Source organism: Onychostoma macrolepis, chromosome 05 (genome assembly GCF_012432095.1).
Source record: "Onychostoma macrolepis isolate SWU-2019 chromosome 05, ASM1243209v1, whole genome shotgun sequence".
In the NCBI taxonomy this organism is placed as follows: domain Eukaryota; kingdom Metazoa; phylum Chordata; class Actinopteri; order Cypriniformes; family Cyprinidae; genus Onychostoma; species Onychostoma macrolepis.
Genome location: NC_081159.1, coordinates 2,025,001 through 2,052,500, shown reverse-complemented (window position 1 = coordinate 2,052,500; position 27,500 = coordinate 2,025,001). Strand labels below are relative to the sequence as shown.

The 27,500-nt window shown below is 34.7% G+C and overlaps 3 protein-coding genes across 3 annotated transcripts in view; 1 reads left to right on the top strand and 2 right to left on the bottom strand.

Moving 5' to 3' along the window:
* LOC131541121 (coiled-coil domain-containing protein 60-like) overlaps positions 1-14,125 on the bottom strand; it is a 32,620-nt gene extending 18,495 nt beyond the window's left edge. Inside the window, exons 1-6 of the mRNA XM_058776675.1 lie at positions 14,086-14,125; positions 13,407-13,633; positions 6,951-7,028; positions 5,903-5,976; positions 3,686-3,859; positions 2,090-2,215 (exon numbers count right to left, since the gene is read on the bottom strand). Coding sequence (XP_058632658.1) covers positions 2,090-2,215; positions 3,686-3,859; positions 5,903-5,976; positions 6,951-7,028; positions 13,407-13,625 — 671 coding nt within the window. The 5' untranslated portion in view covers positions 13,626-13,633; positions 14,086-14,125. The remainder of the gene's footprint in view (positions 1-2,089; positions 2,216-3,685; positions 3,860-5,902; positions 5,977-6,950; positions 7,029-13,406; positions 13,634-14,085) is intronic.
* A 911-nt stretch (positions 14,126-15,036) lies between these two features.
* Positions 15,037-18,202, top strand: si:dkey-1k23.3 (heat shock protein beta-1). Its single transcript, XM_058774958.1, has 3 exons — positions 15,037-15,412; positions 15,979-16,042; positions 16,581-18,202. The coding sequence occupies exons 1-3, from the start codon at positions 15,037-15,039 to the stop codon at positions 16,747-16,749; spliced, it is 609 nt and encodes a 202-aa protein (XP_058630941.1). The 3' UTR covers positions 16,750-18,202.
* Positions 18,203-19,557: 1,355 nt separating this feature from the next.
* hspb8 (heat shock protein b8) overlaps positions 19,558-27,500 on the bottom strand; it is an 8,818-nt gene continuing 875 nt past the window's right edge. The window contains exons 2-3 of the mRNA XM_058777304.1: positions 24,688-24,751; positions 19,558-20,238 (exon numbers count right to left, since the gene is read on the bottom strand). Coding sequence (XP_058633287.1) covers positions 20,028-20,238; positions 24,688-24,751 — 275 coding nt within the window. The 3' untranslated portion in view covers positions 19,558-20,027. The remainder of the gene's footprint in view (positions 20,239-24,687; positions 24,752-27,500) is intronic.

Genomic DNA, 27,500 nt, shown 5'->3' with positions numbered 1-27,500 from the left:
TGGCAGACAACAAGCTTCTTGACATCACGCCACATATGCAGGTTAGTTAGCCACAATATGATGCATGGGTTAAATATCTGGCTCAAAAGACACAAAGGTGATGGAACAGGATTTATATAAATGCCACATTCATGCAGAGGCGACCAGGCACTTAGGGAAGCTGTCAATAATAAGATCTTCATTCAAAAGACCCCAAACGGTAATTTTACTATTATAGCTGTTGGCTAAATAAGATAATATAATACAACCTTACTGAGCTGCATATATACAGTATGTGGTTTAAGATGTATTTTTATTTCCTTTACAACTATTTCAGCAAAATTATTTTTATTTCTCAAAAGTTTTCTACTGTGACAACTTGCCCCATTTAGAATATGTTTAATATTTATTTTGAATATATTTAAAAGATCTAGACATATTGTAACTTGTAGTTAATAAATGAGTTGAATTATAAGGAGCTTTAAAAAGACTGCCATTCAAAAGTTTGGGGTGATTAAGATTTTTAATGTTTCTGAAAGACGCTTCTAATGCTGCGGTAAAATCTACAATAAAATACAGTAGAAAGAAGTAATATTATTACAAATTAAAATGCTGCTGAATTTTCTCCAACACTCTAGTCTTCAGTGTCACATTTAATCTTTTTGTGGAAAGCTTGATTTATTTATTTGTTTATTTAGATTCCATAGTGAATAGAAAGTTCAGAACAGCATTTATTTGAAATATTTTGTTTATAAATGTCATTTAGCAGTATAAATGTCTTTACTGTCATTTTGATTAATTTAATGCAAACTAATGCACATTTAATGCAATACCTTCTTCCTTTAAAAAAATAAAATAAAATTACTTACCCCTAACTTTTTAATGGTAGTGTATTCATTTAAAAATAACCTGCCTAGTGAGAAATACTTCCATATGTAAACCTGTCATAAAGGTTAATTTTTCGAAATTGAGATTTATACATGATCTGAAAGTTGAATAAATAAGCTGTCCATTGCAAAAAAAAAAAAAAAAAATTCAAAATATTGAGAAAATCACATTTAAAGTTGTCCTTAGCAATGCATATTACTGATCAAAAATTAAGTTTTGATATATTTACGGTAGGAAATATACTAAATATCTTCATGGAACATGATATTTACTTAATATCCTAATGATTTTTGGCATAAAAGAAAAAATTGAAAATTTTGACCCATACAATGTATTTTTGGCTATTGCTACAAATATACCCCAGCGACTTAAGACTGGTTTTGTGCTCCAGGGTCACATATATGAAATGCACCACTGTATTAGTCTAGCAGATACAGATCAGGAGTGTGTATGTGCAGTACAGTGCCCTCCAAAATGTATCTGTGCACTTTTAAATACATTTAAAGAATTTATCAACACAAGTGCATCAGATAACAAAATATCAAACTCATTAGCCTACACCTCTCCTACAGGCCACCAGAGGTAACTACAGCATAATCCCCATCAAAACCAAAAATATTTTTCAAGTGCTGGCAGAAAATGCAAATAGGTTATCAAAGGAGTAATGGTGCATCGAAGATGTACTTTGACTCCAGCATGACGTTCCATTCCATCAAGAGACACTGTAAATGAGCCATGTTTATTTTTTCTTTTCATTTTGCTACATTAGATCCTTCTAGTCAGAGGGTAATCGCTCTATCCTGCTGGGCGAGACTGATGGTTGAATGAATTTTGTTTTTCTGGAAGCTGAAACTCTCACAGATTGCCGTGGCTCATTCCAGCAGAGAAAGGCATTATTTTCTTGTTTTTCCATTTGGTTTAATGCATTTTTATGTTTGTGTGAACTAAATGTTAATGTCAGGAAAAACGTGTGAGTTTATCTGATGCGATTTGTCAGTATAACAACCATCCGTGTGAAAATGTGACACTCAGAAGTTATCGGGAATTATTTAACCACATGTACAGATTGTTGAATTATGGCAGAAATCTGGCACATATTCTGACCAGGAAGAAAACAGTGACCACTCACAGTTTGGTTTGTTCTTATATAACATCTCGAGAAACAGTCATCTAAAATTTCTCAATAATAATGAAAAAGAAGAAGGGCTGAGTGGTCTTATACCCTGGTAGTAGGTGAGGAGGTGTTGAGATCAGTGATCTGTGGATGGGGGTAAACGGACGAGCGGCCCGAAGTTTCCTCCTGTTGGGTTTCCAATCTATAGAGGATGTTGCCACAACATCACACCACCTGATAAAACAGCCGTGTTTGGTGTGAATGGAAAATAATAGATGTATTCAAGTCAAACAAGTCAATGTCTCCCTTCCACAAGAATAACATTTACTGAACACACTGCAAAAAAGTGATATTCTTCCTCAGTATTTTAGTGTTACATTGCAAATAAAGGTTGCTAAATCAAGACACATTCCCTTGAGAAGCAAAATGACGTAAGTCCTATGAAATGGGTCAAAATGAGTTTATGATTAAAACGGAAACAAATATCAGCCAATGGACTCAAAGGGAAAACAAGTTTATATACTGTACCTCACTGACAGATATTTATTCTTGTTTTAAATATAAACTCACTTAATTTTTAATTGACCAGAAAGCAAGACTTCAAGTAAATGCATCTTGTTTCAAGGATGTTTAGATATTTGTATTGAAAAACAAGACGAGGAATGAGGAAGATATTCATGTTTTACAGTGCATGACTTTATAAATGTAAGATTTTCTGCAACGATTTTCAAGGCCTTGATTTGTGGAATGACAAATTAAGACTTTTTTAATATCCGCAGAAACCCTGGCAAATGCATGTTGTCGTGGTTAAAACAAAACTTCAGCTGATATCTATGGCACACTCTCAGAAATAAAGGTACAAAAGCTGTCACTGGGGCGGTACCTTTTTGTACCTAAAGGGTCCATTTTGGTACCTTAAAGGTACATATTAGTACTTAAAGTGTACATATTTGAACCTAATAGGTACTTTTGAAAAGGTACCGCCCCAGTGACACCTTTTGTACCTTTATTTCTGAGAGTGCAGTTACTAAGCTGTTGGCAATTATAGTGGTAATTAGGGTGAATTCATAGTTTTTATTATTCGTCTCAATGGAAATAAGCTGCTATTTGTATTTAATTGTTGTGAAGAAATGATAACAATACCAGATAAAACTTAATAAAAACAAGAAAAGTATCTAGTTTCAAGTACATGATGCCCAGAGATTTAATTAATGTTTTAGACAGAGCATGGCGCTACATTGTAAAAAGTGATAAGTTGACTTAACTTAAAAAATTGACTTAAGTAAAAAAAGTGAATTTTTTTTAAGTAAATGATAATTAAAAAAAAAATAAGTTAAGTGAATTGTCAAGTTCACTTAACTTTAAAAAATATATATATTATATACTTAATAATTTTAAGGCAACAGGTTTCCTCAATTTTTTTAAGTTAAGTCAACTTATCACTTTTTACAGTGTAGAAACACCAAGGCCACGAGTTTGGTTTCCAGAGGACTGTTAATATATATATATATATATATATATGTATATATACCTTGAATGCAACGTAAATTGCTTTGGATAAAAGTGTCCGCCAAATGCATAAATGTACATTTTAAACCCATTTTCTTTTCCACTTTCCTGAAGGCCCCAATTTACACAAATTCACCCTGAACACATGCATTATATTTGCAAAAATAAAGCTAGATAATTTAGTGATCCCTGCACCTCTCAGTATCACTGTCCTCATCTGAATCGGAGCGAGTGGGAGGCCGTAGTTTGGTTCGTCTCAGTTCCTCCCTCCTCTGTCTTTCTCTCCGCTGCTCCTCCTGCGCCTCCTGCTCCTCCTTCTGAAGGAGACGAAAGTAGCTGCGACCCTGCTTCACTGCAAGAACGTGCTGCCTGTAGAGACATTAAAAAAATAATAATAATTTAGAATGCAACAAATAAGAGCACAGAATTGGCTGAGACCCCCATCACTGAATATTTGTAACATTAATGTTAATACTAATTTTGAATAATTAAAAAAAAAACTAGTTATGATATGAGAATGAAAATGCTGTCATCATTTACTTTTTTTTTCTTCTGTTGAACATAAAAGAAGATATTTTGAAGAATATGGGTGACCAAACAGGTGAAAAAAAAAAAAAAAAAAAAATACTATGGAAGTCAATGGGGGCCATCAAAATATATTGTTTTGTGTTTAGCAAAAGAAAGAAATTCATACAGGTTTAGAACAACTTGAAAGGGAGTCAATTATAACAGCATTTTCATTTCTGAGTAAACTATTCCTTTAATAACCTGTATGAAACAAACAAACAAACAAACAAAAAAATCACAAATGAGATGTCTTTAATATCTCATATGTTTTCTAGTAATGAGATTAAATGGAAAGCAAATGGACATGTCTCTTGACTGTCAGATATTCCTCGGGATTTATTATAATAATGCTCTTACAAACTATTCTAACAAAAAGAGAAAATGTGACAAAAAAAGCTTGCTGGTGACACTTAAGTCATGCAACCTTGTTAAAAGCCTACGTTTAGCTTTTTACTTCTACTGCTTGTATTTACGCATCAAAAGTCATAAACATTTAGTTTAATTATGATTATGATGAACAAAACGTGCAAGAATCATAATAATTTGTTGGTCACAGAGCTCATTTTTCACAACAATAATAATACAAAAGCATGTGGAAAAATCTTAGTGGGTTTTTGTCAAGGGAAACAATATTATTTTAAATTCCGGGTTGGCCTACAAAAATAGGTTATCATTGCAGCACTCTATTAACTGTGGCATTTAAAAAAAAAATATAATTTGTACATCAGCTACATATTTCATCAAGGCCAAAAGTAAAGTTAACAAAATAACTGAAGCAATACTGAACAAAAAGCTCTTGATAGACGCAAGAACGAAGACCTTATCCTCTCGCGACTGTGTTTCATTGAAAGCAGCTACAACAATTGCATTTTTCCTTTCAAAAATGCCAGTCTTCATGAGAATGCGTATGAATATTTCAACACGCTTGGCTACGGTCGTGTCGTGTCTGTCATAAATGTCAACCATTTTGCGATGCGCAGAGAGAGAAGGAGAGGATGAGGGTGAGAGAGGGACACACAGCACTCTTGCCTGTGGTGAGACTGTGTTCAATTCCCTCACAAACAAAATGCCATCGGTGATGCCTGCCAGGTTGAAACCATAGCCGCTGGGCAAGACGCAGGCAGAACAGATAATAACAGGTCTTGCTGCAAGAACACACAGTTTATCATTTAAATTACTGGCTACGTATGAATTTCTAATTGTGCTTTAAACTCAATCAGAGCTGTGCTGGTGTCTACAGGGGGCACCGCCAGAAAAATTATCTCAAACCTTATACTGAAATGTCAGTACTTTGCATTATGATTTAAAAATGTCATTATCTGAAGCCTTTTGCGCTCTCTTGTGCATGTCTTTATTTAAACTCTTCCCTCTTAATGATTTGATTAACTGATCAGTGCAATAGAGGTGTGACAACTAGCCCCGGCACGACAGCCTAATGTGAAAGTTCTAAATTTGAATGATTTTGTGAAACATAAAAAAAAAGAAATGTCTCAAAGAAAATAGATGTGCAAAACTGTTTGATTGTTTTGTGTTCTGCAGAAAAATGAAAATCACACAGGTTTGGAACGACATGAGGGTGAGTAAACAATAAGAGATTTTCCATTTTTGGGTGATACAAGAAACGCGGTATGTATGCTGTTTTGATGTTTGCAAAGTCATTAAACATACTAAAAAGCATAATCATATTTTATGAAAACATGCATATTCATATTAAATGCAGTAGGCATCCAGTGATTTGGCAATGCTTAACTACAGCATCTGTGGAACGCCGCTCACTGGAGCTAAACTGCAACATCATATTGATGCAGACATAAACAATAATTAGTGCACAGTAGGAATCCAAACCTTGTGCGGCACAAGTGTTTTCGAAGAACAGTGTCCTCTCTCTTCCACGACCGGGGCCACTTTGGTACCAATTTCTATGGGGGGAAAAAACAATGAGAATGAACCAATGAACATTCTCACTGGTCCACCAAAAAAATCTCAAAAATAAATAAATAAATTAAAAATAAATAAATAAAATAAATTCATGCACTTTAAAATAACTTTTCTATTTAATACATTGTAAAATCTAAGTAATTCTTCTGATGGCAACACTGAATTTTCAGCATCATTGCTCCATTCTTCAGTGTCACATGATCCTTCAGAAATCATTCTAATATTTGGCGCTTAAGACAAATTTTTATTAATATCAGTGTTGCTGCTTAACATGGAAACTGTGATCATTTTCGTCAGGATTTTGTGACACATGGAAAGTCATTAAAACAGCATATTTTTAACCATACAAGTGTCAATTTAATGCATTCTGCTGAACACAATTATTTGTAAATTAAATACTACTTATATAACTTCATGGCAGCCATCAATTCATATATACACTTTTGCTATGTAACTATACCGTGGTGACATATTTAATCAGCAAAAGTGCAAAACGGGCATCGACTATTTTCTAATTTTTAAAATTCATAATCTTCTAATGTTCTGTGCATATAAACCCATGTAAATGATCATCAAATCATTTGTACTGACAACACAGCACTGGCCTGATGGTCCACAACTCTTTTTGGCCATCCTTATTGTTTAGCTCTTCAAAAGTTAAAATTTTTAAACAGCAACTCATAAACGCAAAATAGGCAAGGAATGCTCAAATTAGGGCAAGGACTCTAGAATGACCCCTTGAACTTGAGAGACGGGCACAATTCTCCAAATGTGACATTCCACATAGAACCTGCATCTATTTGCACAGTGAATCGGCTGACTTTAATTAACACGTTCGTTTGCACCTATGCCCATGTGCCGTCTCATACTTTTCACTCAGCTGCAGAAACAGGACCAGTGTGTAGAGTTATAATCATTGGGTACGTGTGAGAGCATTGCAGATAAAGCCTCACACCTCGTTTTCCTGTGAAGAATGTGGAGGGGTTTCGTGAACGAGAACGTCATCAACTTCAGAGATCTTCTCATTTGGTGCCTAGTACAAAAACACAAGTCATTTCAGGATGATTTTATTGGCAGCACAGTTGCATAGAAATGACAATTAAAGTATGGCCCGCAGAATCCAGAGAAGATGTGACATTACAACATAACAGAAGTTCATTACAGGCAAAGTGCTTAAAGTTTTTCTCCACTTAGTGATAATGAAGATCTACATTTTTTTCAGGCTTTGTCAGAGATGTTGCACAGCAGTTAGCTCATTACATATACTGTTTTATTTTCTCATATATTTTCTCATTTAACAAAAAAAGTAATCATTACAAATTATGAATAGTGAATAATTTTAAATATTTGTTTCTTCATTTGTTATATGTATTACTGCTGTCAGTCGACTAAAAAAAAATAAAAAAATAAAAAAGTTAACATTTTTATTTAATCACGATTAATTGTACTGAAAATTAAAGTTTGTAATAAATATTTTTCACATTAACTTCTCAAATTAATGTAGAAACACACTGTAAAAAGTGATAAGTTGACTTAACTTAAAAAAATTGAGGAAACCCGTTGCCTTAAATTTTTTAAGTAAACGATAATTTAAAAAATAAGTTAATTGAATTGTCAAGTTCACTTAACTTTTTTTTAATTATTATGTACTTAATAATTTTAAGGCAACAGGGTTCCTCAATTTTTTTAAGTTAAGTCAACTTTCACTTTTTACAGTGCATAAAGACGGTATATTTTAAATATTTGTTTAATAACATATTTTTACTAAGTACTATGAATTAAAATCAGTATCACTTCAGTATACTGATACTGATGCCTGTTGAATTGATTTTTAATCAATTTCTTAGGATAACTGTGGAGCTTCTGTCACTAAAAGAAATTCCTCATGTGTAAACATAGCTGGCAATAAAGCTCATTCTGATTCTGATAAAATAAGTACATACAGCCATTCAAAATTATAGTAAAATTTGTGCCATCATCCGAGATGAAAAGATCCGAGATGACCAAACACCTGAGAAGAGATGATGGCAACACCTCAGAGGACCACGGAGGATGCCAACCCTCAGACAACACATAATTACCAAGTTAAGTCTGTCATAACTTAAATATATTGGGTTTCTTCTGTGTGTATGTGTATATGTATGTATATATATGTGCATGTGTGTGTATGTGTATGCATATATATATAGTAGAAACTTAATTTCCTGTAAAGCTGCTTTGCAACGATTGTATCGTAAAAAGCGCTATACAAATAAACTTGAATTGAATTGAATCATTTTAAACATTTAATAGGCCTACACTTTTACAAAACATTGAAATAATTACTTTTCATTTAAGTGAACCAAAAACACTGTTCACATAAACTCATTATAATAAATGTCACATATAGCTGTGCCTTTGATATAGTGTGTTATATATAGTGATGTTAAACAGAAAATATCAAAAGCAGAAATTTGCATTATGCATTATTTTCAGTTTCCATTATTATTTCAAATAAAGGCAAATGCCCGAAATAAAATCAAAAACAGTCATCACAAGCTTCAGTTCACTGTAAAAGTGCATGCATCTCTGAATGCCAGCTCCCTCCACTATGAAATACCACAGGTCAGTTCCATCTCATAATTCTGTAAAAGAGGTAGAAAAAGAGACAGAGGCTGAAAGATTGTGTCCTTTCTCGGGCAGAGGTCTCTGCTCCGGCCGCTCCCTCACTCATGTCCTCCATGCCCTTGTCCACATCCTCCCTCTCCCCTGCTGATAGATGATCTCATTTGCAGTAAATCTGCTTGTGTCTGAGCCAGACATGCCAGAAAGCTCTGCCTCCATTGCTCTACCCCTGCTGGGCCTAAAGCCACAACATATGAGCCGCATTTAAACACAGTTTAAAGAGTAGTTACCTTAAAGAGCGAATCGACTTCACATTGACCATGCTTGGTTACTAAAAATGACATAATATGTTCAACAGGACCATAATCAGTGAGGTTTATGGATTATGTTGACACGATTACAGCCATTCAGAATGCATTTGATTTTTAAAGCATAGATTAGTGGAGCAGGATTTTGAACCAGTGAGACTTAACTATGAGCAGCACTATAAATGTATTCAAAATAATGTACACTGTAAAAAGTGATAAAGTGACTTAACTTAAAAAAATTGAGGAAACCCGTTGCCTTAAAATTATTAAGTAAATACAAATACAAAAAAAGTTAAGTGACAATTAACATAACTTAATTTTTTTAATTATCATTTACTTAAAAATTTTAAGGCAACAGGTTTCCTCCATTTTTTAAAGTTAAGTCAACTTATCACTTTTTACAGTGTACAAAAACTCGCATTTACATGCAAAAGACAGATTTCTATGTCTTTTATTTATGATTTTATAAAAATCAAAATCAGTTTGAACTAATGCTGTCAAACGATTAATTGCATCCAAAATAAAAGTTTTTGTTTACATAATATATATGTGTGTACTGTGTATATTTATTACATATATATATATAAATACACACACATGCATGTGTATATTTAAGAAAAATATGTTAAATTTGTATATATATAATATAAATTATATAAATATATACACATAAATACATTCAAAATATATACTGTATGTGTGTGTATTTATATATACTTAATAAATATACACAGTACACACACATATATTACATAAACAAAAACTTTTATTTTGGATGTGATTAATCGCGATTAATCACTTGACAGCACTAATTTGAACATATTTTATGTTTAATATACAACAGAGGTGAGTTGTAGGTTTTATTTACTTAACTTCTAAAAGAAAGGATGGATCAAGGACGGATTATGGACCGCAGGACCAGAGCCCCGGGGCCTCCAGATGAGACACTCCATTGCAGCAATGTTGGGGCACTTTGAGCTCTTTTAGAAAGTATTACACGTGATAATGCTCATTCTCTATTGTTGATAAGCTCCATTCTGTTGAATCAGTTTGTTTATTTAAATAAATGATTCATTGACCAAATAAACGGGGCTCTACACTGCGACCATTTGTGTGCGACTGTGAAAAATATATTTGGAAGCTTATGAATTGTTGCATAATACAACAATCAGAATAAAAACTACTTATCCCAAAATGCATCTACACTGCGTAACAATTTCGTTTTGCATTGCTATTGGTCGCTTTTTATGCCTTCAGTTAACAGATCAAACCTAAAATTGTGTGCGACTGACTACACTTCAGAAATTGTTTTATGTATTTATGTTTACAAGGTAGCTTCTGTTGTTTCTTTGCAGACTATCCAATAAAATCTAATTATCAAAATGCGTGTTAATAGGCTAGGACAAACAAATGAGTTGTGCAGTAACCACACGAGCAAGAGTGCTGTTTTCCTCCAATATCGTGACGATTACAAATGTGATATTGGCTTTATGCAACAGTTTATTAAACCAGAAGTTTAATATCAAGTGACTGTTTTTGCTGCATTTTGTCAACGAAAATAGTTCCAAAACAAAGCCAGAGGAGAACCAATGCGCATCCTATTATAGTAACACAGGTGTTCAAGTGTTTCATTATTGAACGAATCGAGTCAGTGATTCAACCCCCATTGATTCGTGGACAGTCACTTAGTTCATTACTGAATCAATCATTCATTCAATGAATGGATTCGGTGACAACGATTTGCCGCCACTCGACATTTAATCACTTGTTAAAGTATCTCCTCAGTTTTTTTTTTTCATATTTATGTATTCAAGATCTTATAATTAAAACAGTAATCTCATAACATTATGCAATTGCTTCTGCGCCACCTCTGCAGTGCAAAGATGGATTTTGTTGATACTGATTTCATTTGAATTTATTGTCTTAATTTTTAATTATTATTATTTTTTTAATTTGTCAATGTACGATTTATCATAAAGGATGACATACATTTAAAGCATAGAAAAATACCCATGCAAAGGTTAAAATAAATAAACAAAATTATATAACAAAAACAAAAAAGATTTTTTATGGGGCAAATATGGCCTTTTCAAAGGAAAGTTAATTTCTGAAGAGCAATCAGAAGATGCTAAATTTGCAAAATACGTACATAGCTTTGGATTTATAGATTCATTTATAAATGAGTATAATTTGTAAATAGTTTTAGTTGTTTTGTGGCAGATAAACAGTCTTCACATTGCTAAATTTGGCAACATCTGAAAGCTAAATATTAATGAAGATACTGCCTCATTATCTCTACTATTTGCAAATTACTTTCAAGAGGGCAGCTGAATTACTGAATTACTTTGAGTATCCTGTCTAACTAAAGCAGCTTCCCTCACACTACACTATTAAAGCAATACTTTAAAAAGTTCATGCTTTAAAAAAACAAAAACAACAACAACAGTATCTTACAATACTCTAGAAAACATCAAAATACTCCTTAGGCAAACACAAAAGTGCACATGTTCACTTCATTGCTTCTGAGAAATCAGCACACAGGTGGCAAATAAAAGCACACCACAGGAGCACAAAGGACATTTGTTTAGTCTATCCTTGGAGAAGCCTCACGCTACCCTGTTTCGACGCAAAAGGAATGTGTACAACATCTGATTATGCAACTAGAATGTTAAACAGACCATCTGGGAGAATAGTTTTAAGAGCACTGAAACAGTTTCAAAAAGCAAGGTGGAAATATCAAACAGTACTTACAATTGCATAACAGCATTCCTTACGTTACTGTTGCCATGCTACCTAATAACAATTCTCTTCCTGTCACTTTAAATACCGAGAACACACAAAAGCAACCTGCCCGTGCATGACTGAACATATAATGATAATAAATGCAAAGCTCACAGCTCTGGCACTCATTTGACATTGTAAATTCCCATAATGCGTTAGGCTCTCTGCAAATCTGTAGCTGTTTAAGGCATGTGGTTATAGGAAGTGATGGAATAGCTGAGGCCTACTTCACAGGAGTAATTGTGTTTCAAATGACAGCCTCTGCGTCTCATTCTTTACGTCTGTGTGGGTTATGTAAAGCCACTGGGAGGAACACGGAGCCGTGCTGAACTCCTCAGCAGGACTGGAGAGTATCCTTCACTGTTAAAGCTACAAGCCTCTGTGGAACAGGCTGTCTCAGCACAAGAGAAAATAAGTGCAAAGTGGGAAAAGGTGATGCCCTGATCACAGGTGATGCTGTCAGTGTCATTAATTTGCTCTGTATCCATGTCCATTAAGAGTAATTGGAGTACTTTAGTTCAAGGATCAAGACAGATGTGTATGGCCTGCGGAGGTGAGGAGAGCTTGGACAGTGTGCCATGGGAGAAAAAGTCCTCGCTAATCACATCAGAGTCAAAAAGGACGGCACAGTAGTTAAGTTTAAAAAGGGCTCCCAGTTAACAGGGAATGTTCTCTGAGCTTATAAACGCACATTCTTTCAGTAATGTTAGTAGAACATTCATTCTGTTATAAAGACAACTGGTATTTAATAACATTCTCAAAACGTCTTTATCATTTTCCGAAACATTTTGGTTGGACGTTACTTCAGAAAACATTCCCATAATATTCTCTAAATGATAAAATGAAATGTTCTCTTGATGTTTTCTCTAATGTTCACATACGCATACATTATTACATACATAATTAAAAAGGATTTTCAGAGAACATTCAGAATTTAGAAAAATCATGTTAAAATGTGAATATCAAATATTATGCATCAGGCTTTTGATCTTTTAATTATCATTGCATTGCATTGCATTAAATGTTTTGCCCTCCACACACACACACACACACACACACACACACACGTGTTTACTTAGCTATCTAAATGTGGACATTCCACAGGCGTAATGGTTTTTATACTGTACAAACCGTATATTCTATTGCCCTACACCTAAACCTGCCCCTTACAGGAAACTTTCTGCACTTTTACAATTAAAAAAAAAAAAGTTTACTTTATTTTTAAAGCAGTTTTACAAATGAGGACGTCCCCAAAGGGAGGTTTTTGGAGATTTTACAAAATTTGTACAAATTTGTCCCCAAAATATGTTTAAGTAGGTACACACACACACACACACACACACACAAAACCTACTACAGATATTTGATCATAAAATTAAGCATTTAAATATTAAATATTATCGGCAGATAAAGAGTAACAACTGATATTTATGTGCATTTTCTGTAAGTAGTCTGCTATTCGGTTATAAAGATCTTATTGATTTACATTACAAATGATCAGAATTTCATCTTACTTTTTGGCCACACTGCACCAAATTGCATATTTTTGCTTAGTTTCAACCAAACATTTTATATATATATATATATATATATATTATTATATTTATTTTTTTTGTCACACTACATAATTTACTAACCTTTGTCCAGCTGTTTAGAATTAAACTTAATTAAACTGATCTTATTAATATGCTTGTGATGTCTTGCATAGATCGTAGTACCTCGTCTACTTGTCCCAGATAATTCGTGATGAGATTCTTTGGTTCCAGGTGAAGTGACTCCAGCACATCCTCAGCGCAGCTCCGTCTGAGTGAACTGTAGACGCTACGGGTCAGTGGTTCCTGTCTGCGGTGAAATCTCTCCCAAAATATCTCACATTTATACGGGTTGTCAACTTTGCAAGGTCCAGAATCTGAAGAAACATGCCTCTGAACTGCCATTTTCACTGCTTTGGGTTGAGAGAAGAACAATTATCAGTCCATTCAAATTATAATGGATTATATACTGTACACTACCATTCAAAAGACTGGGGTTAGGATGGTTTTGAAAAAAGTGAATACATTTATTTAATATGGGTGCATTAAATTTATCGAAAGTGACAGTAAAAACATTTATAATTTTATAAATAAATAAATGCATTTATTTCAAACCACTGATAATATTTCTGATTTTTCTGAAGGATCATGTGCCACTGAAGACTGGAATAATGATGCTGAAAGTTCAGCTTTGTCATCACAAGAATTAATTACATTTTAAAATATACAGTATTAAAATAGAAAACAGTTATTTTAAATTGTAATAATATTTCACAGTATAACAGTTTTTACTCTATTTAATCAAATATATGCAGCCTTTGTGAGCTTAAGAGACTTCTTTTTACAAATATTAATAAAATCTTACCAGCCTCAAACTTTTGAACGGCAGTTCAGATATATTCAGGCATATAAAAGCAGCAGAAGTCTTCAGTGCACACTCAACCTAATGTTTGGTCTCCAGTGGTAACAAGAAGATTAAAAAACCAGCCTGAACCTGTCCGGCCCACGGTTTTTGAAGCCATGCTGGATGGATTATTAGCACAGTTGTGCATCACAGATATTGCTCAGGCCATACTGTGTAAATTTAAAATAACAAGCATCTTTATAGCAACACTTAGTGAAATAATATTCAATGATAGAATTTTTTAATCATAATGCACACCAGGTACAGACTCCCAAAATACAGAATATTAAATAGAACCTCAACACAACAATAACATAATTGTGCAGCAGCTGTATGCCTCGGCGCTGAGATTAATAAGGGTGAGTTGGCTGCACTGGGCCCATTAAAGAAAGTCCCCTGTGCACTCTTTCATTCAGATTCCAGGAAATAAAGTTAACAAGCACTTAGACGCCTTCACAACCTCTATATATACACATCAACACTTTAATAGTTTCTACATCACTATTAACGATCAGTTCAATAAAAAGCTCTTTGCCTGTCAAAGGCTAAGCAGGACTTCATTCAGTCTGTTCATTCTCATCAAATAGCTATTTGTTGCTTCCCTTTTAGATCTATAAATATCCTTAATTAGCATCTCCCATAGAGCCCCTCCACCCTTCCAGCAGCAGATTGAACTACCTAGCCATCACTTCATTCCTACATTCTCCTCTGGTAGCATCATGGTTAGTGCTTAGTAAGTGTTAAAACACAAGGACGCTATATAAACAGCGTCTGCGATGTCTGCCGCTCACATTTGGAGTTGCTTTTATCGTGCAGTGGTCTCGTTTTGGTACAGGTAGCGCTTCTTTAATCGTATACTGTGGCTGGACCGTCTGAATCTTATTCTTCCTTTCGCGTTTCTTTTTTCTCACTATGGCGGAAGCTATCAAGTCGCCATCCGGGCCTCAATATTGTCATGATGTATCTTGGAATCCCCTGAGCTACAGATGGCCCAGCGCAATCTTTAACCAACATTACGGCCTGCCTCCGTTATTGGACCCTCAAGACCTCAGCTGGATGGAAGGCATCTTCAGAAGGCTGGGGACGTCGTCTTGGCCCGGGTACTTGCGCACACCCGTGTTCACTCAAGCCCCAGGACAGCACATGTCTAAAATGCAAAGGGAGATGAGTGGAGGGGTGTCGGAAGTGTTTGGTGAGATGAGCAAGTGGAAAATTAGCTTGGATGTCAATCACTTTGCTCCCTCGGAGATCACTGTCAAAATACAGGATGGACTTTTAGTAGTTGCAGGTATGGGTGACAAAGACTACTGTAAAAGATATATATATGTATATACATATTGAGCATTTTTATCAGGCTACTATGTTTAGGTTTAGTACTTTTACTCTAATGACAATGCATAGGTCATTTTCACTGTAAAAGGTGATAAGTTGACTTAACTCAAAAAAATTTAGGATACCCGTTGCCTTAAAGTTATTAAGTAAATAATATATATATTTTTTTTTTAAAGTTAAGTGAATTGTCAAGTTATCATTATTATAATTTTTTTTATTATAATTTACTTAAACATTTTAAGGCAATGGGTTTCCTCAATTTTTTTAAGTTAAGTCAACTTATCACTTTTTACAGTGTTAAAGTGAAAGAACTGAACATAAATAGGACATAAATAGGAGAAAATTTCAGACGGCACTTAGAGGCTTTTGCATCTGAACTCTTCATATAGAATTTTGCATTTAATGTCAGCTACCAAATAACACTATTTATTTATTTATTGAAAGTTCCATTTTTAATATTTAAGCTTCTTTGAGCTAAAGTTATTAATCTTTCAATTTTGTGTTAATAACTTTGATCTATAGGAAAGCATGAGGAAAGACAAGATGAGCATGGCTACATTTCAAGATGTTTCACAAGAAAATACACGTAAGTGTTAACAAGTACATCCAAAATACAGTAAAAACAGTCAATATTACACTGTTAAATAACTGTTCAAATGTAATTTATGTCTGTGATGGGAAAGCTGAATTTTCATTATCATTACTGCACATGATCAGTGTCACATGATCCTTTAGAAATCATTGCGATATACTGATTTGCAGCTCAAGTAGCATTTATTATTATTATTATTATTATTATTATCAATGTTGTGAAATAATTAAAACAGTTGTGCTGCTTGATATTTTAGATTTTTTTTTTTTCAGGACGTTTTGATTTATAAAATGTTTTAAAAAGTATAAGTTATTTGAAATTTTGTGTAAAAGTCTATTTACTGTGACTTTAATTCAATTTAATGTGCTCTTGCTGAATAAAAGTAATAATTTATTTAAAAAAAAACCTTTGGATGGTAGACAAAAGGTCTATTTTATTCTGTTTTAGCACAGTGTGTGTGATATTTTCACAAAGCTGTTGATCAATAAAAACAAATTAACAGATTTTTTATTTTTTCTCACTACTGCCTAAGACTTCCAGGTGGTGTTGAAGCTGAAAGTCTCCAGTCGTGTCTGTCCGCCGATGGGATCCTTACAGTGGAAGCACCATTACCCAGCATTCCCCTCCCTGCTGATGTTAATATCCCCATCCAGGTATTGATTAGTTCTGACAGCTGTTTAATCTGTAATCATACAGTCTGAAGATTTTCACTATTGAAGCTCAAAATTAGGCACTGAGTGTTCTGTGTGGCATGCATTGCACTTGTTTATAATATATCACCATTACATTTAAGTGGTGGTTTCTGTCATTCATGGTGAAATGGCACCATTATTGTCATTATTGAAAACTTTTCTTGGTAAATCCAAGGGGTAAACACTACCCATCCATCCACCGGTGCCTAATTGGTTTTGTATAAAAGCTAGACATCGCAGGTAGAGAAACTGTCTCCCAGGAGCCGTAATATCAGCCAGTCTATTGGCAAAAAGCTGACAGCAATTTAAGTTTGCAGGGGAAGTGTAATACAGACATGGAAGAAAATAGCAGAAAAGGACTTCTCAAAACCTATTATTTCAATTATTTTTTTGTTTTATATTATTGCATAGGATGTGGCCACTCAAATGAACTTGTCTTGCTTTAGAAATGCCAGATATTGTTTACCCGTTGCATGTCTTTTTCAGTTTACGCCAATTTATTAAGGCATGCCGTCATAACAGGCTGCAAAACAAAATGTTTTTTACATTAAAGTAAAAAGGATTTCAGAAATAAATAGAGGTATACGATTCTACAATGCCCCGTAAAACGTCAAATGCCAAATTTAAAGTCAGTTCATATATTAATCACCCAGCAATTCCAATTATCAAGCTCATAATTGTTCTAATAACCAACAAAGAGATTAAATGCAAGCTTATTTTCCCGCAGGGGACATATGGCCTTTCTTCACAACCCAGAAAATTAATCATTTATGTGTACACTGGCCCTGGCATTTTAGGGTCTTGATGTGGCATTTAAGCTCTTGACTTCATTTAAAGACTGTTTTGCGTTTGCCACAGGTGGAGGAAACCGTTGGAGGAAAACAACAAGATGAGCCTCAAACCGAAGCCGAGGCTAAACCAGAATCACTTGAAGGAGAAACTCCTGAACCCTCCGTCTCATCTGAGCATCCTGAAGGTGGACAGGTCACCGAACCAGACCAGCAGACTGTATCTGATGTAGATCCATCTAGAGAACCACAACCCCAGTCCACCTCAGAAGCTGCGGCGGGTACCACTGAGTCTGGAAGAGAGCGGGTCGGTGAACCCGGAGTGGAGGACAAAGAAGCTGCTTTTCAAGAGGCAACTGAAGGCACCGCTCGAGACGAAGAGGAATCTGCAGACAAGCCTCAGGCTCCAGAGACTCCAGACACCATCACCTCCGAGCAAGGAGAGCAGGCAGAGGTCACGCAGCCTCGAGAGCTGGAGGGTGAAGAGGGATATACAGACCCTGCTGTGACAGAAGATGAGCAATCAACCTTCGGGCAAACCCAAGAGCTGTTCACCTCTCAGCAGGTGCTCCAAAAGGAGATGGATGTAGACAAAATGTAGGCTGCAAGATAGCAACATCCCAGCTCTTTCCTTAGCCTTTGAATTTACTGTAACATGCATCTTCTTAGCACTAATAAAGACCTGAGCATGATTGTGTGAAGCTTCTTGTTGTGCTTTACAATAACACAAGCGATTAATCAGCGAAAGCTGAGAAATGTTTCAAACTAAAGGTGACAGACGGAAATTGTCAATGTGGCACCTAGTTAACTTCTTGTTGTGCATGCAGAGAATTTTATGTTATTTTTTATGCAGTGAATATGGTTGCACATTACATCCCTTGAGTTGTAGTAAATATCGTGTAATTCACATCTAACTCGGATGGTTATGATGCCTGCGCCTCTTGAGCATGGTTATATTCGTGATTCATTAACCTCAAACCCTGAAAATTATACAACGTGAGAGCACAGATCGATTTGAGGAGAAAAATCCAATGGGCAAACACATCAGTTAATCAGCAGTGGAGTACCGTTTTCTTCAATATTTTCTCTCCGCATCCTCATCGAGGAGATTGAAAGCGAGCCAAAGCGTTCAGAATAATCTCCACACTAATCTGTCACCCAATTACCGCCACCGTGCAGAGACAACTCCCATGAGTCGCTCCCATAAGCACACAGCCAATCTGCCAAGCGAACACCCAGATGTGATCGAGGACAGAGGATTGTGAGACAGAGAGAAACCAAGGAAAGCGTGATGCTTGATTTATTACTCGACAGCATCAGGAGGTTATATAAGTGGGATAAGCAAACAGGTGTAAAGCTGTAGGAAAAATAACATCCGCTATATCTGTAATGCAGCTCATTTATTAACTTTACAGATTTGCAGAGAGGAGTAATAAATAAAAGGCTTGCTTTCGTAAATGTCATTTATTATAAAAATGCATAGCATACATCCCTACACAAAAACAAAAAAACACACACAAATAAGAAAAGAAAAGAAAAAGAGACAATAAACAGCCTTTGAGAAAGAGCTCCAGCATTTACGCCAAGTTCTCAGAGAAGACCTTATAAATAGTCCAACATGACGAATACTCCATTTGAACTCAGGGCCAAAACAAGTTTAGGTTTATATGAGGGACAGAAAGTCCAAAACATACTCTACACAAGTATGTGAACACAAACTGTAGCTACGCAAGCTTCTCAAAGTAAATTATATTGCAACACAAGCATGCATTGCATTCCCAGTGCTGTCCTCTATTTGATCAGAATATGACGAAGCAGTTTAAGAAGAATCTTAACTTAGAACTCAAGCTAGAAAATTTGTCAAATGTTAGTAAAATCTTGTGTTGTTCCAAACCTGTACGACCTTCTTCTACGAAGATATTTAAAAATGTTCAAGGACGCTTTGAAGAACTATTTTTTTTTGTCCATGCAGTGAAACTCAAAGGGGTTTAAAATAATTATATTGACACTTATAGCATGGACAAAAATGTTTGTATTCCATAAAGGAAATAAAGCCATTCATGTTTGGAACAATATGTGGACGAGTAAATGATGAGTTCATTTTTGGGTGAACTATCCCTTTAAATTGCGTACATTTGAAGGGAGCTTTATCGCCCCCTTGAGGACTGAGACTTGCCATTACAATGTTTAACCATGCTTTTGCATCTATGTACTTGCGTAGAGTATGTTTATGGCCGTAGACTCTTTATTACAGAAATTCGTCTGGTCTCATCTAATTTCGTACCTTTCGTACCTTTATCGCATTCATTTTTCTTCACTGACGTAGTAACTGAAAGCTGCTGATATTTGATCCAACCATGTACCATGTAGGGTAACATTTGATTTATGGACTACTCCCTAGCAGATTAATGACTTTTGATTTAAGTAAATTTATGAAACTGATCAAACTAGATTTTGGTACTGGCTTGGAACAAATACCAAGGGCATGTAAGCCCGCGTTCACTCCCTGGCTGCAAAGACTTCGGCTGATGCCATACTGGGTTCCTGAGGTCTGGCCTCATACTGGGTCATACTGGGTTCTTCCATGGGTTCTGCGGGCATTTCGTTGCTGTAGAGGTAGTACGGAGGGGTCTGCCGGGCTTCAATGATGAGAACCCCTTCCGGAGACAGAGAGGCAAACACAGTGAGAGGGTCCACATCGGATGGGATTCTGCGAAAGAAGAAAGAGTAGAACGTTTCCAAAAGGGGGTTTTCACAGCAATGCCATAAAATAACCATTTTGGGTTCCTCAAAGAACCTTTCAGTAAGCAGTTCTTAAAAGAACCCTTTTTCATAGGGTGAAGAACCTTTTAATAATCTAAAGAAACTTTTTCTGTGTTTCCGTGTTTCCGTGGATGTTAAAGTTTCTTCATGGAACCATCAATGTCAATAAAGATATACCTCTTTGATACAGATTGAACCAGATTCTGATTTAGGCCATTATAAATTGTCACTGTACTGAAAGCTAATATGTGACCCTGGAGCCCAAAACCAGTCTTAAGTAGCGCGGGTTTATTTGTAGCAATAGCCAACAATACATTGTATGGGTCAAAATGATCCATTTTTCTTTTATGCCAAAAATCATTAGGATATTAAGTAAAGATCATGTTCCATGAAGATATTTTGTAAATTTCCTACCGTAAATATATCAAAATGTAATTTTTGATTAGTAATATGCATTGCTAAGAACTTCGTTTGGACGACTTTAAAGGTGACTTTCTCAATATTTTTTTTTTTTTGCACCCTCAGATTCCAGATTTCAAATAGTTGTATCTCAGCCAAATATCCTCAGCCAGTCCTATCCTAACAAACCATTCATCAATGGAAAGATTATTTATTCAGCTTTCAGATGATGTGTAAATCTCAATTAAAAAAAAAAAAAATTACCCCATGACTGTTTTTTTTGGTCCAGGATCACATATCTAAATGCATCCCATAATTTTTCACCTTAAAAAGCACTTTTGGATTGTACTCTGCAGTTGCACTGAAACAAAGCTTGAAATCAAATGTTACAATTTAACAAAGGTTAGTTTAATGTGAACATAACACAACCCAGACTAATTGAGTTTTAACTCGAGTCTAAAGTTGATATTAACCCAGAATTGTGCAAGTTGCTCAAACTATCCCCATGTGTACTCAGTATATTCTCATTTTGGTTTAATTTCCAACAAACTTCATTTTCTGTGTGGCAGCTTGTGGCTAGAAGATAATTCCCAATGCATTTTGTGGTTTTCATTTAAATGTTCTGCCTGCCATCACTTGCAATGAGAGAATGAGAGAGAAAGTGAGCGAGTCCTGCTCCCTCCAGGTGCTGGGTTCAGAAATAGAGTCTGTTGCCAATTATTACAAATCGCCTCCTGATGCAAAGTTTATCACCAGAAATTTCCATCTACACACTTGTCTAATCATCCGGCAGGCAGACTGACTGCAGCCGTTTTAATGAGAGGAGTTCTTACTGTCTGTTTGAATTGTGATGCCTTTAAGCCTGGATTACCATAAATTCATATGTGCTCTACAGAGAAAGGGTGGAACTTGTTATGAACATGAATGGATGGTGATATCATACAAAGCCACTTCCTGCTGGTCTTCTTCTGCGAAAGTGAAGAGGTGGGGGAACTTTTAGGGACGCTTTAGAGATTTGAGAGGCGAATGCAGTGTTTGGGTAATGCTAGATAAAATAATTGTATACTTAACACAGTGTATGGAAATAAATACATTTCCATGGTCAGCAATATATTACCAAATGCACTGAGAAAGTCAGCATCCAAACCTTCCTTGTAATGCTTTGCATAGGCAGAAACTCCACACATATAGTGAAAAAAGAAACCCTCATGTGAAGCGCACAATTATTTATAGAGTTTGACTTTAACAAGTTTCCAAACTAAGGATGAGATGCCCAACTCTAACAAGCATAAAATATACAAAACACACAAAACCTGACCCTTTTTAATTAGATTGACTAGTTTTTTCCCCTTTTCAACACATGAATATTAAATATGTTTAATATTTATATATGTTTCATGTTTAATCATTGTCAAAAAATTTTGGGCTGAAAAAAAACAAAAAACAAAAAGTATGCTCAATGAATACTGCCGTTCAAAAGTTTGGAGTCTGTAAGATTTTTTAATGTTAGTGAAACGTCTTTTATGTTCACCAAGGCTGAATTGATATGATCAAAAATACAGTAAACAGTAATATTGTTTTTATTGTTATTATTTATATTACAAAAAATAAATATATATATATATATATTTTTTTAATATATTTTTAAATGTCATTCATTCCAGTGATGGTAAAGCAAATTTTTCAGCATCATTACTCAGTTCTCAATGTCTCATGATCCTTCAGAAATCATTGTAGTATGCTGATTTGCTGCTTACAAAAAAACTTACAAAAAATGTGCTGCTTAATACTTTTGAGCAAACCGCGATAAATTTTTCCTCAGAATTTTTTGATAAATAGAAAGTTTAGAAAAACAGCATTTATTTGAAATAGAACTTTTACTTTTGTAAAATTATGCCTTTACTGAAACTTTTGATCAATTTAATATGTCCTTACTGAATAAAAGTATTAAAAGTATAAAAAATCGTACTGACCCTAAATTTTTCTAATGCATTTGTATATGCATACATCATACACAACTACATTTAAAACTACTTAATTTTGGCCTAATGCTGTTTGGATCAGCATTTTACACCTATGGTGCCTAGTTAGAGCTCACTAGGGTTTAGAACAGAGCTACTGTAGTGTTTCATTGTTGCTGGTTTTTTTATCTCTGCCTTTAGAAAGAGAGTGAGAGGACACAACAGCGATAGACAGAGAGACTCTGACAGAGATACAGAGACAAAGAGAGAGAGAGAGAGACAGAGAGACTCTGAGCTTTGTCTGTCATCATGGCCAAATAAGGCTGGAAGGTTCCATGCTTGTTGCCAAGCTTCTGTGGAGTTTATATAAACCTTATCATGTAGCTGCCTTCAGGGGCCTGACGCTATTCAATTAACACAGCAATGCTACAGCCGTCCTGCGCAGTGACTCAGACACAAAGACTGAGGTTTCATTCAGTACTGAAAGCTATCAGTAAAAGAGATCAATTTAATTACAAAATGGATTATTCTACCCAATACTTATGCGTGACCTATATCTTCTATAAGAGTATTGTATTCTTAGTTCAGCAGAATGCTAATGTTCAACACTGTTGGAACCAATTGCTACCAACATTTCGCAATACCAACATGGTCTGTCAACATCAGATCAAATTAGCAGTTTAGACGGTAACACTTTATTTCGATAGTCCACTTTAGACATTCTACTAACAGTAAGTAACTTTGCAACTACATGTCAACTAGCAGTCATTAGAGTATTAGTAGACTGTCTGCTTAATATGTGCAAACACTTTATTTTGATGGGTCCACAACATACTGACTATGAGAAACTTTGCAAGTATATGTCAACTTATTCTACTAACCCTAAACCTAACAGTCGAGAGTTAGTAGACATGTAGTTGCAAATGAATGAGAATTAGTTGACATTTAGTTGACATGTAGTTACAAAGTTACTCATAGTTAGTAGAATGTCTAAAGTGGACTATCGAAATAAAGTGTGACCGTTTATACTGAAAGTAGAAGGACTTACATTAGTGTTTAAAAGTTTGGGTTCAGTAAGATTTTTTTTTTTATTAAAAATGTATTTTATGTTCAACACGGCTACATTTATTTGATTAAAAAACACAGTAAAAACAGTAATATTGTGAAATATTTTTACAATGTAAAATAACTGTTTTTAAATTCGAATATTTTTTAAAATGTAATTTATTTCTTTGATCAAAGCTGAATTTTCAGCATCATTACTCCAGTCTTCAGTGTCACATGATCCTTTAGAAATCATTCTAATACACTGATTTGCTGCTCAAGATTCTTAATATCACCAATATCATAATATCATATTATATTATGCTGCTCCACTTCTTATTATTATCAATGTTGCTTAATATTTTTGTGAAACCGTGATATATATTTAAGATTCTTTGTAAACAGAAATACAGAGATGAACATTTTCTGAAACAGAAATCTTTTATACCATTATAAATATCTTTACTGTCACTTTTGATCAATCTAATGCATCCATGATAAATTGAAATAATAATAAAAAAAATTAAAACTTTCTGAACCCCAAACTTTCGAATGATAGTGTATATCTCTTATGTTAGAAGACTAAAATAGTGCTGCATTTGTTCAATAATTCAATTCTTTTTCTTTCTTAGAGTCTCTTTCTTGGTCTCTGTCAGAGAAACAGCATGGTGACAAAAAAAAGGAAATAATCAAATCACTATGTCGCTTAATTACTGCAGACATCAGAGCCGCATGATATGTTGTCTGAGTCTAACAAGAGTTTCCCTTTTCTATTTTATCTCCTAACTTTGATTCTTTTCCTTTGCTTCTACCATCCAATTTGACTCTGAAGAGCAAGAAGAAAGCGGAGAGGTTGGGGTGGGTGGAGGAGTGGGAATGCTTTGTGTTGCTTTAATAACTCCGAGTGACATTCCTCGGGAAGTTGCTTCATCATTCTAGAAGGTTCCAAATCAGAAGCCTCCGGAAACTTTTGATACAATCATGATACTTACTGAATTTTCTTTGTGAAGTTTTTGGTAACAATTCCGCCCTCGTCTTGCTTTTCCTCGTGCTTCCCTGGTGAAAAGACATAAAGGCAGTTGTTAACGCAGAGATCGATGCCTTCAAGGGAGATAATCGATATGACCATACAGCACTTATGACGTTCTGCAGTTATCAGCTTTTAAATAAGAGGTGTAGAGAATTGCTTTTGCTTTAAATACAACACCAATAAAGGTATCTTGAAGTCGATCCCAGCACTGGTTGCTCATGAAAAGCTATAATGTTTGGCACAGAAGTGTAACCTTTACCACACTGACATTAAATTAGACTCAAACAGACTTTCTGTCCATATAAGGCTTTTTTTTTTTGGTGAAGTCCCTTCATATTTTACAGTCATTGTGAAGGCAACACTATATTTTGTGCTGTTTCAAATCAAGACGGCCTGTTTAAAAGCCTCTCGGCCTCATTCTCTGCAGCTGTTGGTCACTAAATGCCAGTCATGCCACACTGTGTGTCGCCGCGGCCTACATGTCTACAATGACTGGCTCTTTAGAGAACACTATGAGCACAAACACATTTGATTGATTATCCTCCTGTCAATACGCTCGTACTCTGCAGCTGATATAATAGTTTAACATGTATACGAATGAAAGGACATTTTGAGAACAAAGTTTTTCAATGTAAATATATATATATATATATATATATATATATACTGTATATATGGAAGCTTATTTCTGCCACATTTTTAAATTCTCATAATTGCGAGTTTATATTTTAGAATTGCTATAAACTCGTAATTGCGAGTTTACAAGTCACAATTTGGACTTTTTTCCCCCATAATTCTGAGTTTACATCTCACTGTTGTGACTTTGTCTTGGAATTTTAGAGTATATCTCGCAATTCAGATTTTTTTTCTCATAATTGTGAGTTTACATCTCGCAATTGCAAGTTATAAACTTGTAATTGCGAGTTTATATGTCGTAATTCTGACTTTTTTTCTCATAATTGCAAGTTTATATCTTACAATAGCTAGTTAACCTCGCCATTCTGACTTTATTTCTCAAAATTCTGTTTACATCTCACAATTGTGACTTTTTTTCTTGGAATTCTAGCTTACATCTTACAATTCTGGCTTCTTTCTCTGAATTTTAGAGTATATCTCACAATTCCGACTTTTTTCTCATAATTTTTTCCTACTCTGAATTCTGTGTTTACAGTTTTTTTTTCACAGTTGTGAGAAGTAACCTCATAATTTGGAAGAAAAAAAGTTTTGCGAGAGAATTGCGAGATGCAAACTGGGGGGGCGGGGGGACCTCAGAATTGCTGGCATATAACTTATAACAACTCAATTGTGAGATAAAAAGTCGCATTTACCTTTTCAAAAAAGATGTTTAGCCATGTCTGTGGCATTTGTTTGACAATGCTTTCCTTCAAGACAAAGTTGAACTTAATGTTTTGCTGATTTTCAAGGTGTTCCAAAATTGGTCACCAGAATCTGAGGCCTGTGAAAAGGCCTTTGGTAAAACAGAGCGTAGGGTAGTTCACTTTGATATCTGTGTGTGACACATTTAGAATGAGGTTGTGTGACGTCGAGTCCTCCTCACACTGTGACTGAGTGACCCAGCTGGCATACCAGCACAGTGTTTCTAAAAATCCCAGCGTACCAGGCCTCTCCTGAACTCTGAACTTCTGTCCTGCCGTCACAGTCAACAAATATAAAGTATTTCTGGAGCAGACAGCAACTGCCCTTTGCCCTTTCCGCTTTATAAGTTTTACTAAAGAACTTTAGTCATTAAAGAGAAAAAAGCAAGGGAAGGCGTGCAGTGTGGGACTCTCTATTTGAGGTCTAATTCAGTGTGTTTATGTGAGTGATCCTCAAGGGATCTCAGCAGGTGGCTGATTACAAGAGATTTGCTGGTAATGTGCAAGTCATGCCAAAGGCCTTCCATTCTCAAACTACAGTCGAGAGACAGCAGCAGTGATGTATGGAATAAGCATATGGAGCCCAAAAGTGCATTATTGAAAACCTGCTGGGATTTTCTTTTTCTTTTTATATTTAATTAATCAAATAAATTAAATAGTAAATTAAAAAAATTAAAAAGTAAAATAAAATGTAATTTTTTATTTAATTGTTGTGTTGATAATATCATTTAAAATGATAATTTGTATCAAATTAGAAAAAGAAATCAGAAAAGTAAAACTTATAATAAAATAGTTGTGTGTTCTATGCAAATAAATAAATACTTTTCTAAATTACAAAAATAAAACTTGTACTAAAAGAGTTGTATGCTTTGCAAATAAATAAATAAACAAAACAATAGAAAATGTACAAAACTAAATAAAAAAAGATATTAAAGGAGTTATGTTATGCTTTATGCAAATAAATAGTTGAGGGCAAGATTTATTATTTATTGTTTTATGAAAAGAGGCCTTGTTAAAGTGTGCAGGAATGATAACTAAAAAATTACCAAAAATTCTATGGTAATAAACGTTTCATATCATGTCTCATAATCATTTTTATTTTTTTGGTTGTATCTTATATACCATTCTGTGTTATTCCGTGCTTTATTATTATAGGCTATAAAACATGTGACCCTGGACCACAAAGCCAGTCATAAGGATCAAAGAAATCCTCTGAAAGCTGAATAAATAAGCTATTCATTTATGTATGGTTTGTTAGGATAGAACAACATTTGGCTGAGATCCAACTATTTGGAAAATCTGGAATCTGAAGGTGCAAAAAAAAAAAAAAAAAAAAAATCGCCTTTAAAGTTCTCCAAATTAAGTTCTTTGCCATGCATGTTATTAATCAAAAATTAAG

Coding starts and splice junctions, on each gene's coding strand:
- si:dkey-1k23.3 (XM_058774958.1), top strand. CDS start 15,037: ATGGCGGAAGCTATCAAGTCGCCATCCGGGCCTCAATATTGTCATGAT. Junction 15,413..15,978: donor TGGACTTTTAGTAGTTGCAG/GTATGGGTGACA, acceptor TTTGATCTATAG/GAAAGCATGAGGAAAGACAA. Junction 16,043..16,580: donor TGTTTCACAAGAAAATACAC/GTAAGTGTTAAC, acceptor CTACTGCCTAAG/ACTTCCAGGTGGTGTTGAAG.